The following is a 17,288-nucleotide window of genomic DNA, read 5'->3' as shown; positions in this document are numbered from 1 at the left end:
AGCTCCTCCCTCTACCCCAAATCTCCACAACCACTTACCCAAAAATGCTTTGTTAAAGACTTTCAAATCCTTAACCCAAGGCCTCCCCATTACTTAGGAGATGTCACAATCTCCCATCGAACTAAGTGAAAGTTCTTTGCACCATCAGTCACATCCCAAAGAAAATCTCTTTGCATTCTTTCCAACTTCCCTATAACACTGGGAGTATTGAACAGGGACATGCAATATATAAGGACACTCGATAAAATGCTCTTAATAAGCACTTTCGTGCCTCCTTTGGAAAAGTATCTTTCCTGCCAACCTACTAACCTTTTCTCTGTCCTTTGAATGACCGGAATCAAGGCACTAATATCCTTGTTCGCTTGGCCTAGACGTAAACCAAGGTAGGTAGTAGGAAGAGCCCCTACCCTGCATTGCAAAACTTGAGCAAGAAAATCAATATTATCCACAACACCCACAGGTATGATTTCGTATTTACTGAGGTTAATCTTAAGCCCCGACACCACCTGAAACAAAGTTAGCACTCCAAGGTAATCTAAATAGAGCCCATCTACATCACAGAAGAACACCAAGGTATCATCTGCAAATAATAGATGTGTAACTGACATGGAACCGACACCATTAATCGCAGCCTTGAAACCCATGATATGTCCCCCTAACACCGCTAACCATAGGTGATAAAGGATCTCACTGCCTCAAATCCCTCAAACTACCAAGGAAACCACATTGATTGCCATTCACCAACACTGAGAATCTCACCGAAGAGATGCAAAACCTGATCCACTTCTTCCATTGCTCCCTAAAACCCATCCTCAACAAAATGAAATCTAGAAATTTCCAATTTATATAGTGATAAGTCTTCTAGTGATAAGTCTTCTCCAAATCTAACTTGCAGAAAACACCTGACACTCCCAGTTTCTTCCTCGAATCTATTACTTCATTAGCCACCAAAGTTGCATCTAGAATCTGTCTTCCTTTGACAAAAGCATTTTGCGAAGAAGAGACATCACCCAAAACTTCTAAGTCTATTAGAAAGCACCTTAGAAATAATCTTGTAGATGCTTCTTACTAGACTAATAGACCTGTAATCCCCGATGCTAGTAATCTCTTCCTTCATAGGAACAATGACAATGAAAGAAGTATCTAAGCTTCACTCAAATTCACCCCTCTTGGAACTCATCAATAGTACTCAACACATCAAGTTTGACCATACTCAAAAAATGCCAGAGTAAAGCCATATGGCTCTGGAGTGAACTGGCACAACTCTCCACCACCACACGCACGCCCTCCTCCTCAAAAGCCCTCTCTGGCCATTCACAATCTAAGTTGCTCGGACTGGTTGCGAGTGTCCGATACGGGTATGGATCTATAGGTGGTATGGATCTATAGGTCGGATTTTTCATGGTCTCAATTTAAAAATTTGGGGATATGGATCTAGGGATGGATACAAGTGCGGGGATTCGGCGAAAAATAATTTAAATATCTTAAAATAGAATTATAAAACATAAATTATGAGATATTTATGAAAAACTTGAGGAGAAAATATTGTCCAAGAAGAAAATCCTGAAAGGAGATAAACGGAAAAACAATAACATAGTGTTAGAATAAGAATAGAAATAGCATATTGAATTCTACTTGGAAAGAGATTGTAATGTAGTATCCTATTAGGAATAGGATTGGAATGTAGTGTCTATAAATAGGGTCTCAATGTAATAATTTAGAGACAACAATTCAATAATATTTTTCTCCATTATTTCTCATATGGTATCAAAGCCAGGCCCACCCAATTCATTGTTTCCAATGTTGGGCCCCCCCTCTTATATTGTCCACGCTCCAAATATCCATCCCTGGGCGTGCGGGGGGTGTTGGAGTCCCACATCGGTGGGTTAAAGGGTCCTTGATTTCCTTATATGGTCTTGGGCAATCCTCCCCTCATTAGCTAGCTTTTGAGGTTGAGTTAGGCCTAAAGTCCATTTCTTTATCATGGTATAATGGGTCAATTTTTATTTTGTGAGTTGTGTGAAAAATACAACACCACCAAAAGGATCGGAAAGATCAGGCGACAAAAACCCAACGAAAACCACCGGAAAATTACCCTCCACGCGCAGCCACGCACCAGTCGGAATCTAGAAATTCTGGCGAGATCTGCTTCACGCGCCGGCGGCGTGAGCCCATCTCCGATCGATTTTTGAGTTGTTTCTTTTTCTGTTGGGGTCGCCGATCTATTTAGACTCCGACCATTTGCTCCTTTCCAGATTCCGACAATTATTTTGAGATTGCGACCAACGGAACCCTAATTCCGGCAACAACAATTTTTTTTTCAGGGATTTTTTTCTCAGAAATTCAGATCTGGTTCTTGGGATTTTCAAGTCAAATTCCCAAGATATCTTTTGGGCATGATATTTTTTTTTGGATCCAAAAATATTGAAATTGGAAGTTCAAGTCCTATGATGAAATCTGAGCCCTTAATGAGAAGATCAGAAGATCAAACGCCACAGTCCATGAAGAATCGATGAGGGGAAGGTCGATTTGGAAGATCTCATCCGAGGTGTAGTTATTGTAAAAGGTTTGGACATATTCGTGGCGTATGTTATTCTAAGACCTAAGTGTAGTTATTGTAATAGGCTTGGACATACTCGTGGAATATGCTATTCTTTGCATGGTCGACCAACTAAAAATGCTCATATTGCTCAATCTAACAACACAGGTGATTAACGGGTGTATTTATCTGACAAAGAATATAATGAGTATCTTCCGTATCAAGCAAGTAAGCATATATTTCTACCAATAGCCTCAACTGCACAATCTCCTACCTTTGGATCATGGGTTGTGGACTCCGGTGCTTCTGATCATATTTCTGGTGATAAATCACTTTTGTCTGATATTGTTTATTCACAATCTCTTCCAGCTATTACTTTAGCTAATGGAATTCGAACAGAGCCAAAAAGAGTTGGACAAGCCAAACCTCTATCTTCTGTCACTATAGACTCTGTTCTTTATGTTCCTAGTTGTTCTTTTAATCTTGCATTTGTTAGTCGTTTGACACGTGCCCTTGATTGTAGTATAACTTTTTTTTATGATTCTTTTCTAATGCAGGACCGCAAAACAGGACAGACAATTGGCATAGGACATGAATCACAAGGCCTTTACCATATTACCGCTTCAAATTCCTTCACAGCATGCTCCGCTACAGATCCTCCCAACCTTATTCCCAAACGTTTGGGACATCCTAGTCTATCCAAGCTACAAAAGATGGTGCCTAGTTTGTCTAGTCTATCCACATTAGATTGTGAGTCGTGTCAACTTGGGAAACACATCCGTGCTACATTTTCACGTAGTATTGAGAGTCACTCAGAGTTTATTTTCTCATTAGTTCATTCCGATATTTGGGGTCCTAGTAGAGTCAGTTCACCGTTAGGATTTCGTTACTTTGTTACTTTCATCGATGATTTTTCAAGATGTACTTGGGTTTACTTAATGAAAGATCGTTCCAAGTTATTCTCTATATTCAAAAGTTTTTGCGCTGAAATACAAAATCAATTTGGTGTTTCTATCGTGCTTTTCGTAGTGATAATGCCTTAGAATACTTATCCTCCCAGTTTTGAGAGTTTATGACTCATCAAGGAATCATTCACCAAACATCATGTCCACACACCCCTCAGCAGAACGGTATAGCAGAAAGAAAAAATAGGCATCTCATTGAGACTGCTCGCACTCTTCTCATTGAATCCCATGTTCCACTGCATTTTTGGGGCGATTCGGTCCTCACATCTTGCTATCTCATTAACACAATGCCATCATTTTTGATCCAAAATAAGGTTCCTCATTTCATACTATTTCCTCAGTCACATCTCTACTCTATCCCCCCTCGTATTTTTGGGAGCACATGCTTTGTTCATAACTTAGCCCCAGCCCCAAGAAAAGATAAATTAGCCCCTCGTGCTCTCAAATGTGTCTTGGTTACTCTCGAGTTCAAAAAGAGTATCGATGCTATTCACCTGATCTGGGTCGCTACCTTATGTCCGCTGATGTCACATTCTTTAAATCTAAACCTTACTATACATCTTCTGATCATCTTAATATCTCTTAATATCTCTGAGGTTTTACCCATACCTCCAGTCGTACCCACACCAATCTTTGAGGAATCTACGGTTACTTCTCCATCTCCAGCCACAGTGCCACCACTTTTGACTTATCACCGGCAACCACGTCCAGTATCAGTCCCAGATGATTCATATCCTACGCCTGACGCTTTCCCTACTGCGGACCTGCCTCTTCCTAGTCAATCAGTTGCACTTCAAAAGGGTATAAGATCCACTTGTAATGCTAACCCACATTATACTTTCTTGAGTTATCATCGTTTGTCATCACCCCATTATGTTTTTGTATCATTTTTGTCCTCTATTTCCATTCCTAAGACTACAGGTGAAGCACTTTCCCATTCAGGATGGAAACAGGCTATGATTGATGAGATGTCTGTCTGCTTTACATACGAATGGTACTTGGGAGCTTGTTTCCCTTCATGCAGGTAAATCTACTGCTGGTTGTCGTTGGGTTTATACAATCAAAGTTGGTCCAGATGGTCAGGTTGATCGGCTGAAGGCTCACCTTGTTGCCAAGGGATATACACAGATATCTGAGCTTAATTATAGTGACACTCTCTCTTCCGTGGCTAAAATAGCATCAGTCCGTATTTTTCTCTATGGCTATCGTTCGTCATTGGCCTCTTTATCAGTTGGACATTAAGAATGTTTTTCTGCATGGTGATCTTGAGGAAGAAGTTTATATGGAACAACCACCTGGTTTTGTTGCTCAGGGGGAGTCTAGTAGCCTTGTATGTCGATTGTGCAAGTCACTCTATGGTTTGAAACAATCCCCTCGAGCCTGGTTCGGAAAGTTTAGCACAGTTATTCAGGAGTTTGGCATGATTCGTAGTGAAGCAGATCATTCAGTGTTTAATCGCCATTCTGAACCAAATTTATGTATTTATTTGGTGGTTTATATTGATAATATTGTTATTATCGGGAATGATCAAGATGGTCACTAACTTGAAGCAACATCTCCTTCAACATTTTCAGACTAAAGACCTTGGCAGATTGAAATACTTTCTAAGGATTGAGGTTGCTCAGTCCAGCTCAGGTATTGTTATTTCTCAACGCAAGTATGCTTTAGACATTCTTGAAAAAACAGGAATGATGGGATGTCGACCCATTGACAGGGGGAGCCACTAAGTGATCCTGGAAGGTATAGGCGGTTGGTTGGAAAGTTGAATTATCTCACAGTGACTAGACCTGACATCTTTTTTCCTGTGAGTGTTGTAAGTCAGTTTATGACTTCCCCTTGTGATAGTCATTGGGATGCAGTTGTTCGGATTTTGTGATATATAAAGTCATCTCCAGATGAAGGACTACTCTTCAAGGATCGAGGCCATGAGCATATCATTGGATATATAGATACTGATTGGGCAGGATCACCCTCTAATAAACGTTCTACATCTGGATATTGTGATTTAGTTTGAGGTAATTTGGTATCCTGAAAGAGTAAGAAACAGAGTGTGGTTGCTCGATCTAGTGCCGAAGTAGAGTATCGAGCAATGGCTGCAGCAACTTGCGAGCTGGTTTGGATTAAGCAATTGCTGAGAGAATTAAAATTTGGAGAAACTGATAAGATGGAACTTGTATGTGATAATCAGGCAGCCCTTCATATTGCATTTAATCCAGTGTTCCATGAGAGGACTAAGCACATAGAGATTGATTGTCACTTTGTCAGATAAATGATACTCTCGGGAGATAATGTTACAAAATTTGCGAAGTCAAGTGATCAACTTGCAGATATCTTCACCAAGTCGCTCACCAGTCCTCGTATTAATTACATTTGTGACAAGCTTGGTACACATGACTTGTATGCACCAACTTGAGAGGGAGTGTTGGAATAAGAATAGGAATAGCATATTGAATTCTACTTGGAAAGGGATTGTAATGTAGTGTCCAATTAGGAATAGAATTGAAATGCAGTATCTATAAATAGGGTCTCAATGTAATAATTTAGAGACAACAATTCAATAATATTTTTCTCCATTATTTCTCACATAGAAATTTCTACATACAAGATATTTCATTTTCTTCAATTTTACCTTAGCTTTTGTTTTGATTACAGAATTTCTTAAATCTGTCCGGACTTCCCCAGTCGATTTTAGTCAAAGTACGCAAAATCGGTTGACCAGATACGGACCCCACCCCACACCCATGTCGTGTCGACACGGATGCAGAAACGAAACCGAAAAGTCCAAGTAACAAAGCTCACTATTATCCCCTCCAATGTAATGGAAATCCGCCCTCTTCCTCTTGAACAAACTTTCATAGAACTGAGCAATTGCTCCCTCTACTCCCCCACCCCCACCCCCCACCCATAATGTCTCCCTCCAATTTCACAAACTATCAAATTTTTCCTCGTATTCACAGCTGCTACCTTATTTTTAAAAAAAGTTTGTATTAGAATCCCCCTTCCAAACGCCCTCGATTTTTGTCTCCAACTAGTCTCTTGAGCCAAAGCCAAAGAAGCTAATTTCCTTTTTAACATGTCTATCTTCTCCTTTTCCCTCTCATCTAACTCCCTCCCTGCCTCTAAACTTTCTGACTCCCCCCTCTTCACACAAAATTTTCCTCATTTTCCCTCTCATCTAACTCCCTCCCTGCCTCTAAACTTTTTAACGTCCTCATTACCCTCCCAAACACTTCCTTATTCCACACTCTAATGTCTTTCTTAAGCAACTTTAATTTTTTAGCAAGTCTAAAAGATGGTCTCCCCCCACAGCGTAGTTGCTCCACCACCCGGCTACTAAATCACAAAAATTATATGGTTCCATGAAAGAAAGAAAACAAATTAAATAACTTCACATACCGATTCACCGTGCCAATATTGACACAATCTCTCAGATCACATGGTGAAACTAAAGAAGATAAGATGCACCAGGTTGATGATATTGGAGGTTGCATCCTTCCAGGAGAGACTACACAGCCCACTGCAACATAACCTTTCGGTGCTTTAGGGAACCAAATAGAGCAAGTGTTATCTTCTTCAGATAAACGTGTGGTTGGACCCAATTTACTATCCTCATATGGGGATGAGGGCCAAATAAGCATGAAAGACTCTGGCCTCTTAACTCTGACAAAGCTGGTATTCACAGCAAGGACTCCTTTTGTGGGTGGTTTGTCACTGTTGAACTAGAGCAGTTAGTGCCACAGACAAATTTGCAAAGGTAACAGAGAGAATGAATCAGGGGAAATTTACTAACGTTGGTGTCAGATAATCTCCAATTGTTCCATAACCGGCTGGAGCACGAGCTCTCCAGAAAGCATATATTTGGTTACACGGACCTGTGTTGAAACAATCAACAAATATTTTCATCAGTTTAGATTGCTCTTTAACACAAGGGAAAAAAACCCGGTTTGGATACACTATTTCATACTTTTGATAGTCCCAATTTTATCAAACTCGGAGCACGCCACTGTCATTTTCTTTGATGTGGTCCTCATAAACGCCAAAATATCATCCTCAACTGCCAAAAACAGTCTTAAGATGCTGAACGAGAAGTTCATAAAAATATCGGAAACCGCCAACTGTATATTTGACTTTCCAGAAGCATTAGAGTACTTCACAGAAGTATCAAAAGGTTCCACTATTCTGATTCCATTGCTCTCTATAGTTAATCCGAGAACATTTGCATTCACGTCAAGGGTATCGCCTTTTAGAACAATCCTGGAAACATCACAGCCAAGTTTGTTACTATATACCTTTAAGAGAAAGCAGCACAAAGGATGACCAGATCTCTTCAAATAACAGTTGGTGAAAAAAACTCTTAGAAAGAAGAGATATACTAATTAATTGATGATTTATGAATACGAGAGTCTTGTTTCAGCTATTAACCACAATATACACACAATAGTTGTCTAATATAGGATAGTATCTTAATTGAGAATTTGAGTTATTGTACCCACACTCTAGCATTCAAAACTAACACACAATGACCATAACAACTACTAACTATGCCTCAATCCAAATGCTAAATCTTGAAATTAAAGGTAATATTAAGAAATAATGGAAGCCAAGACTAATAATTTATCGCCTATATATACTGGAGGCATAACTTTTATTTCAACATTGCATTGCACTTGACCTCGAGCTAAATCAATTAATCATTACGGTGAAAGCCACAAGGACTGATAGAAACACACACAATGTAAGAATAATGCATACTTCAACGTAAAATCAAAACACCTCATTGTAGTCCCCAATCAAAACGACTGATGCGAAGACCAAATATGAGATTTATCATCTTCCAAACATAAATAAATGAATCAAATCATTTTTACCTGACAGCTTAAGCGTTTACATAAGGTGATTCACACAATTAAACATGGGACCTGAGCAAGCGGACATCTTATATTTCAGATATCACCGTCACCCATCACAAGAAAGTTCACATACTTGGCCCATAAAAGGAAATCATCAAACCCTACATGAAGGAATGCATTGCAACTCTAAAACAAATAGAAGTGTCATTTCTCTCAAAGTCTTGAACTTTTCAAAGAGAGAATTTACACAACTGGACTATCTTCTTTCTTACACATAATACACCAAGAAGGAAATATTATCTTTGTTACCACTAAACTGAAAAAGCTGAGGGATACTTAGTCTGCCGCGAACCTCAAACAATAGAAAATCTAGGAAGGAAGCTTGCTTTGCAAATTAAAGGGAACACATGAGCTCTTCGACATTAGAAAGAACAGCCGATAGAACGATCACATCTGTATATTAACCTGACCAGCCTTTGGTAACTACTCTCTCCGTCAATTTCCTTAAGAATTTTTTGGTTAGATGCATAAGTATTTTTTTGGAAGGTATCAGAATCAACCTTTTGTAAGCCTGTTCTAACCAAAGTTAAGTTTGCATCCGATCAACCAATACCACATAGGAACCCAAAAGTTGGGTTACATATGAAGAAGGGTGCCACACATACAAAGTTCTAGGCAAGGGAATTTTCAGGTTAGATGCATAAGTACTTTTTAAAAGGTATCAGAATCAACCTTTTGTAAGCCTGTTCTAACCACCGTTAAGTCTGCATCCGATGGACCAGTACCACGTAGCAACCCAAAAGTTGGGTTACATGTGAAGAAGGGTGTGTCATAGATACAATGTTCCAGCAAGGGAATTCAAAGATTTTTAGAAATTCTGAAGACAATCTCCGGTTGGATTATAATTTACGACTGGATATGTAGATTCTTTCATATAAACTAGTATACACAGAATAAGTTACGCATTACCAAGACTTACCTTGATCATCACATAACACAGGAAAGAAGATCTGATGAAGTGGTCCAACTACATGTGTCATTCCAAGAAAATACTGAGAAAGTAGGGACTGATTATTCAGCAGCTCATTTGAAATGCAATGGTGTCGTCAAGTTTATTCGTTAAGCATTCTAAATCTGAGTCAATAGCACAATCAAAACCTAAAGAGAGCTCACTGGACGCGCCTTTTGTCGTCATCTTATTGACAATAGAAGCTTACACCGTTAAAATTCCTCAAAAATAATCGAGAGAGCCATTTCAGAAACTAATTCAACAAACATAGAATCATTACTCTAACCGATCAACAAATTCTCAGAGAGATCATGAGCAGACAAATATAAGTAATAGTCTAGAGAAAAATGAAAGGACATGTCATTTCCTCCTCAATAGGCCTACTGAACTAACTAGCATGTCCCAGGAAAGCTGACAGAGGACTTGCATTTCCATGAAATCAGACCGCAATATGAAAACGATGCAATTCTCAACAGATAAAAGGAAAAAAAAAAAAAAAAACTGTAATGTTCAGTAGAGAGAACCAACCTACAGAAGGCATCCAACTGTGTGTGCAATAATTTGTTCGAAAGGAGAACAGTCTCCGCCACACTTCTTGATGTATTATAGAAGGTAAGCTCTGGACCAATAGCCTGTATAGAGTTCTCCATAAAATGTAATGAAAATACAAGTCGAAAATTCAAATTTCTATAAAATAACTACTACTAAATTCAATAAACCACAGATCATTGACTCTAAGTTTGGCCGGAATGAAAGGTTGGCATAGGATCTTTATGCTCATTTCCACCACTTGGCAAGGAAGTTAAGGATGAGTAGTTAAAGTGGACAGATTCAGTAACTGCTTAACATCACTTATCCCCCCTCCTTTTTTTTTGTGAAATTGGACATAAACAAGGAACATATCTCTTTACTTCCCCTCAAGTTGTAACAAAAGACCAGATCTACATGTTAACTCAAACTAAACAAAACAAATCAAGGGTTTTCACCCTTTTATCCATCCCTCTTCATTGTAGAATCAAATATAGTGCAAAAAAACTTCACATGCTAAAACAACATAAGCAAAGCAAGATATTTATGATGTATAGTTGAGCCAAATTACTATTTAGATCGTAGTTATACTAAAGATTAAAAAAAGCCTCCGATGATAAAAATGGCAAGACTTCTTCTACTGTAAATCATGTCACTAATGACAAAAAGTGGGAGAAGAAAAAATAAGTGTGCCTTCCATGTGACGCAAGGTTGCTTAAAAGATGTCAATTTGGAAGTAGAAAAAGAAAGCAGACCTGGGAAGACCCATTTTTGGTGCCATTCCTCGTATAGGTAACATGTTTCTCTAGCAGGCTTTGATGATACTAACTGTATGCAAGTTTATTAGAATCTGTTTCCCAATACATGTTGTTGAGGTGCTTATCTCCAAACTGACAATGTTGAGAAGACCCATGAATCAGAACCTAAGGCCACTCATGAGATTATGGACTGCCATTCTGCCGTACCTAGTTACTGAAAGGCCTAAACACATATGCTAATTTAAAAAGAGACAAAAGGATTACCAACCTAAACACAAATAGCATCTGCTGGAGAGAGAATACATTAACACTAGAGAGGAGTAAACACTCTTAAGTGACTACCATCAAACCATGGGGCGATTCACAATTTTGTCATGGATAATAAGAGTTTCCCCGTTCACTGAGCTCTTGGATTGTAGAGACTAAAATAAGGTGAAAGACTTACGCTTAGAGTGTAGAAAGGCCATATATGAACTATTTTAGTGTATTGCTTTGGAAAGAGAATCTTTTACTGATATTATAGGGGAAAAAAAAAAGAGAATATTTGACCTTCAGCTCAAATATTAATTCTGCAGATCTGCTGACATTAGCATTCAGTGATGGCACAGCATCCACGGCCTCTCCAGAATCATCCTCTGATGGTCCTACATTAGAATCTTCATCAAGGAAGACTCCATCATCCTCTGAAGCAGAATAACTGCTATTGGATCCAAGTAAAATGCACGAATCCAAATATTTTCCATTCTGAAAAATATAAAAAAAAACGACATTAACCTGGACATTCCATCGCCTTAAAATAATAAAGTTTCATAATCAAGATTTACATAATAAGCTAAACATGACACACCTTGATCTTAACATTCTTAAATTGCAACTTCTTTCCACTTCCCACATAAATTACAGCCTCTTCACTCGGAGAAGAGAGATTTTGTCCTCTCCTATCGTGCAAAAACAAAATTCCACCTTTGCCGTCATATATGAAAAGCGCATACCTTTCATCATCGACAACAAAAGGTCTCTGAGGAGAAAGTGAGAGCTCGGCAGAAGGCTGATTATAAACTGAATCGGTAAGAATAATAGCATCTACACTATGAGAACTTCCATCATCGTCATTTGCCAGCATACTTCGAACATTTGGTACAAAAAACTCCACAAAAGCAAGCAAAAAATCAAGTGCAACTAGCAGTTGTGGCCGTTGAATGAAAAGAGAAAAAGAAGTCAAATTTTCATTGAACCTTGCATCAAGAATAATCATTGCAGGTACAAGCCTCATGTCCTTGTCACCAATTGTATTGAAGGCCATGCCAGCATATTCACCAGCATCAGCCACTGACTGTGAAGGATTATATTCAATTGTTTCAGGCTTCCGAATTGCCAACCTGAGTTCCTCTGCTATGCCTTCACGATTATCCATCACCGTGAAATCTTCAAGTGTAGAAGACAGAAAGCCTTCTCCCACTGTATTGGATTTGTAGAGAAGCCACAGACCACTTACCTTAAAAGCAAAATTAAAATTTGGAACCAGAATTCGGCATGCAAAAAATTGAAAGATAAATGAAAACAAAGCTTAACATAATTGGAATATACCCCCTCCATTTCAATTGACCTATTTTGAATTGGCATGGAGTTGAAGAAAGTGAAGAAAAATTTTGAACCCTGTGGTCTTAAATTAAAGATATGTCAAATGTACCAAAATAACCTTTAATCTTGAGGTCTTAAACATGCAATGTGAGAAATTGAAATTAAAGAGTTGCCGAAAAAAGGAAAGGGTCATTTTGTTTGAAATGAACTAAAAAGGTAAGTAGGCCAAAAAAATTGAACGGAGGGAGGAACTATTATCAATAATGATGACGTGATTATGATTGAAAAAGAGAGATTAATCAATCAAAATAGATGAGTCAAATTCCAAGTGAAACAAAACACTGTTCACAAAACTGCCTAACCACAAGGTGGGTGAAATGCAACATCATGGCCAACTGTCTGTATTCCAGCATCTGCCTCTGCTCAAATTTACTTTTCTCATTTGATAAAGCATGCAATACTCACTATGTCTTCAATAAAATTGCATTTGAAAATTAGCAAAATTTGTTCCCCAATATGTGCCCATTATATTGTTTTAGTGACATCTATTGAACCAAGAAACATCTGAGAACATTGTTCTGTCATTTCCAGAAGTAAAAAATTTAACAAACTGGAATAACAAGAAGGATGAAAGTACGATTTGGAAGGGTCGTAATAATAATAAACACAACTTAAATAGAGGAGTCTCAAGTACCTGCATCGTTGCAAGTGATGCATCCCTTGTCAATCCATAGTGAAGGCCAAGCTCAACCAGATCAATAGCAATAGAGACCTTGGTTACAATCCACATATCTTTATCTTCGGCTTCAGATTTAACATCAGAATTTCTCACTGATAAATGGTGTGCCTTGTCAGCTGAAGCTGATGAGGAGTCATCTATAAGAGGTGGCACAACATTAGGAGTCTCTGAAAGATTTTCCTGCGCGCATTCTGCAATTATCTCATACTCTCTGCTTGATAGAGCAGCTTTTAATTCTTCAATCTGAAATTTTGAGATGCCATGAAAACTGGGACAACTTGATCTCCGAAACAGTAACTAGGTAGTGAACGATAAAAAGAACCAAACTACAGTCGGATTACTTTTAGAATTGAAGTACCTTGATAGCAACTTCAACACTAGGAATTTGATGTAAGAGGTCCCGGAGCGATCGCTGTATAACAATTGAAACTCCATTGACGTCTTGGATGATACTTTCACCCAATTCCGAGCCAGCACCCACATTTAAATTGATATCTTTGACCTAAGGGAAGGTATATATGGGAAATGTTCTCAAATGAATAACGTATGGGAGCAACTTAAAGAAAGGGGCAATTAAATAGTAGAAAACCGTCGCATCTGTCTACAGTACAATTAATCTTATAAATCAAGCCAACCAAGTTAACAATCTATGTTGATCTACATATTCCCTATTTAAAGGATTCTCAACAACATACCCAGTGTATTCCCACATAGTGGAGTTTGGGGAGGATAGAGTATACGCAGACCATACCACTACCACAGATGAAGTAGAGAGGTTGTTTCCGATAGATCCCCGGCTTAGGACCGATAATAGTATAACAAACACAAAACATAAATGCATATAAACTAGTACAGTATGCAAAATAAACTAACACCGCTAGCCCAAGATAATACTACAGCCACAAGATAATACTAACTATCTATCTGAAACCATAGACATCACTCAAAACCACGAACAAAAACTTCGACACAAATAAAGAACGCTCCCCTACTGTTACCGACGCACTCTCGCCCCCTAACTCTCTACCCTAATCCGCGTCCTCCACACTTTCCTATCAAGGGTCATATCCTCCGTAAATTGTAATTGATCCATATCATGCCTAATCACCTCCCTCAAATATTTCTTCGCCTACCTCTACCCCGCTTAAAACCATCCATAGCCAGTCTCACACCTCCGAACTCCTCCACACTGGAGCATCAGAGCCCCTCATCATCACATGCACGAATCAATGTAACCTCACTTCTCGCATCTTGTCCTCCACCGAAGCCACTTCTACCTCCTCCCAAATAATCTCATTCCTCGCTCTATCTTTCCTAGTATGGCCACACATCCATTGCAACATCCTCACCCTATTTTAAGGATTCTCTTTGACAAAATTGCAAAACCTTTTCAGATGCTATTACATGCACTAATTGAACTTCAAACGGTTTTCTGATTGGCCATTTGCAGATTCTATTTCATGCAAAAGCATGCAACTCTTAGACTACTAATTCTCATTCTTCGTAAAATTTCCTACCAAGTATAAGAATATTGTGATATTAGCAACTAGCATCTCCAGCATACACATAATAACAGAGATAAAAGATAAAGATCTTACAGAAATAGTTAATATTTCCATGTGTATGGCACTCATTTCACTTTTGCTACCACAAGACCAGTGGAACCTGTTTTGGACAGTGATGTGAACGACATCGAGCTTCAAATAACTGCAAGAGAAAACTACGAGATCAGCTTTGCTAATTTGATTCACAAATCTAATTAAAGATTCTTTTGTAAATGTCTAATCCACGTATCACCACAAAAAACACACACAGATATCACCATGAAGATACACCAAAAACCGGCAGTACATTTAAATTTTAAACCAGAAAATGCTGATGAGTGCAATTTTAACATAAGTGACTTGACAGCATCACCGAGTAGTAAACTCACTCAAGGCTATCAGTCCTTCTAGGCATTAATATTATGGGCTTTCTTAGAGAAAGATCCAACTTGAAAGCAGGTGATCCTTCAACCTCACTTCTCGTAAACCACTTCTCTGAGTTTGTAACTTGATCTGTTATTCTGACAATATCATTGGAACTATTTGGAACAAGTCCCATGAAGTAACTGACAATCTACAAGAAAATCAAAATATATCGTGGCATTATTTGTAACATAGGAATAGCCGATTAGAAAAGTTAAAGCTTCACTACCTCTTGGATAAAGCGATTCAAATAAACAATCCGCACTTCAGACAGCTGACCTATAAGGCTGTAATCATGACCCATGTAGTCTTCATCATCAACATTGAATGAACAGAACTCTAACTGCAATTCACAAGTATGTGACCAGTTAGTTTGGGGAAAATTAACACGTAACACCACAGAAGTGTATCAAATGACAAACCAAAAGAATAGACACAAAATCAAGGACAAAGTTAATTTATGGCAGGGAACCAACATCTCTCTAATGACTTGTAGGTTATCCCTGTTTTATTATCTTTAGCAGGAAGTAGTTCAATGACAGTGAGTATAATCTCCGCTAAAATAGTTCATTGTAAGAACCACTAGATGCTATACAATCCAAAGTCTGAACTGGCTAAAAGTCTGCAAGCACTTCCTTCTTGATATTAACGATTAAGGGAAAGTGAAGCGGTTGGTGTAATTCAACAATGATTGCCGATATTATTTGTGCTTCAAAGGTGAAAACAGTAAAAAGCACCAAGGTAAGTTTTGATATAAAGCGCAAATGTTTTAGTAAAGAAAGATGCATAATGAAGCCAAAAATTAAGCTATAAAGCATGCAAGAAAAAAATAACTATGAATACTAACAATAATTAAGAGTAGAGGAATCTAAAAATCTATAATAAAATGAAATGAAGTAAAAACCTCATGTTGATCAACTTAAAAATCATCTTACATCTCCAATTTGGATGCAATTTTTTTTTAATTCAGATCTTTCCTTTTTTTTTTTTTTTGAAAATGGTGTACAGTATATATATCAAGGATACTTAACACAAGTTGTGAAGGTACCCAGATCAAAAGGGATTACAATAGGAAGACAAAAAAAACTTCCTATATGTATCTAGGACATCAAAGATAGATTCTATATATTCTAGACATTGTTGTTTATACCAAAAATAGTAAAGCACAAAACAAATCATCTTCAACTTCGGCTCGAGTTTCCTTTGTCTTCAAAGCATCTTTGCTCTCTTTCTTTCCATAGAGTCCACCAAATGCAAACTAGGAGAATTCTCCATCCCTCTTTCTGACTGGAAAGCCTTCCTTCTATATTCCAGCTAATTAGAACATAAGTTAAATCTAGTGGCATCACGCATCTAATGCCTCTTAGGTTGATGAAAATATTTCAAAAGTTGGTTTGGCCCATTTGCAGCGTAAAACGAGATGATTGATTGTCTCTGCTTACTCTCCACATAAGAAACATCAGGAACATAAGTGGAAACCCCTCCTTGCTAAATTGTCCACATACCTCCGGCCAACACAATATTGGGTAACTCAATCCACAAAAATTTAGATCCGAGTGAGGATATCACCTAGTGCTTTTTGCTTCTACTAGAATTTGAACTCTAGTCTTTCATGGTCATTATAGTTTCATTGCCCAACTGACCATTAGATCAGACTATTGGGTGCCGGTCCCTTGTTTAAGTTTGTTTTCATTCCTTTTGTTTGTTGATCGACAGTTACGTGCCCACGTGGATTATAGTAAGACTTCCTCCTCGTGAACTCCTGGCTGCATCACCTCCTCTACACTATACTGGGCCCATTGATACTTTATAAGGCAGCAGGCTCTTCTTCATCCCCGAAGAGAAGGGCAGAATCCACAACCCAAACCTTCAAAGAACTTCCTAACCTCTACTGAAAGAGTTTTTTATTCTTAGTCTACCAAAAGCTTCATATATACGACTCTCACATCCTTATCCCAAACTGGAGAGATTATAGTGTCCACCCCGGAAGATGAGACCTTCTCCCATACTTTGTAGTAGCAACATTAATAATAATGAGGACTATGACGACAGTGACAAAATAACAAAGTATTATAGAAATGTCATCCGATGGGCGCGCAATTTTTTGGTGTCTAGGCGTGCTTCCACACACCTCGACTATTCCACCAGGCACACGCTATCTCCCACCAATGCAAGTATCGGGTAACTCTGCCTACCAAGGTTTAGACAGATGAAAATGACCACCTAGCATTACTGTTCTCGTCTCTTTTGGAATTTGAACCCATGTCTCCAGGACTGCAACCACTCACTGGACACTGCGCCTCTCCCCCAACGGCTCTCTCCCCCCTCTCTCTCTCTCCCTACCCTCTCTCC

At 38.5% G+C, this 17,288-nt stretch overlaps 1 protein-coding gene across 1 annotated transcript in view; it reads right to left on the bottom strand.

Moving 5' to 3' along the window:
- The window catches only part of LOC107869044, a 75,018-nt gene that overhangs the window by 27,447 nt on the left and 30,283 nt on the right, over nucleotides 1–17,288 (bottom strand). Inside the window, exons 27-37 of the mRNA XM_047394316.1 lie at nucleotides 15,166–15,279; nucleotides 14,903–15,087; nucleotides 14,568–14,676; nucleotides 13,328–13,471; nucleotides 12,925–13,212; nucleotides 11,497–12,144; nucleotides 11,199–11,393; nucleotides 9,892–9,995; nucleotides 7,469–7,758; nucleotides 7,295–7,376; nucleotides 6,901–7,215 (exon numbers count right to left, since the gene is read on the bottom strand). Coding sequence (XP_047250272.1) covers nucleotides 6,901–7,215; nucleotides 7,295–7,376; nucleotides 7,469–7,758; nucleotides 9,892–9,995; nucleotides 11,199–11,393; nucleotides 11,497–12,144; nucleotides 12,925–13,212; nucleotides 13,328–13,471; nucleotides 14,568–14,676; nucleotides 14,903–15,087; nucleotides 15,166–15,279 — 2,474 coding nt within the window. The remainder of the gene's footprint in view (nucleotides 1–6,900; nucleotides 7,216–7,294; nucleotides 7,377–7,468; nucleotides 7,759–9,891; nucleotides 9,996–11,198; nucleotides 11,394–11,496; nucleotides 12,145–12,924; nucleotides 13,213–13,327; nucleotides 13,472–14,567; nucleotides 14,677–14,902; nucleotides 15,088–15,165; nucleotides 15,280–17,288) is intronic.

Source organism: Capsicum annuum, chromosome 1 (assembly GCF_002878395.1).
Source record: "Capsicum annuum cultivar UCD-10X-F1 chromosome 1, UCD10Xv1.1, whole genome shotgun sequence".
Classification (NCBI taxonomy): domain Eukaryota; kingdom Viridiplantae; phylum Streptophyta; class Magnoliopsida; order Solanales; family Solanaceae; genus Capsicum; species Capsicum annuum.
This window is presented reverse-complemented; position numbering and strand designations above follow the sequence as displayed.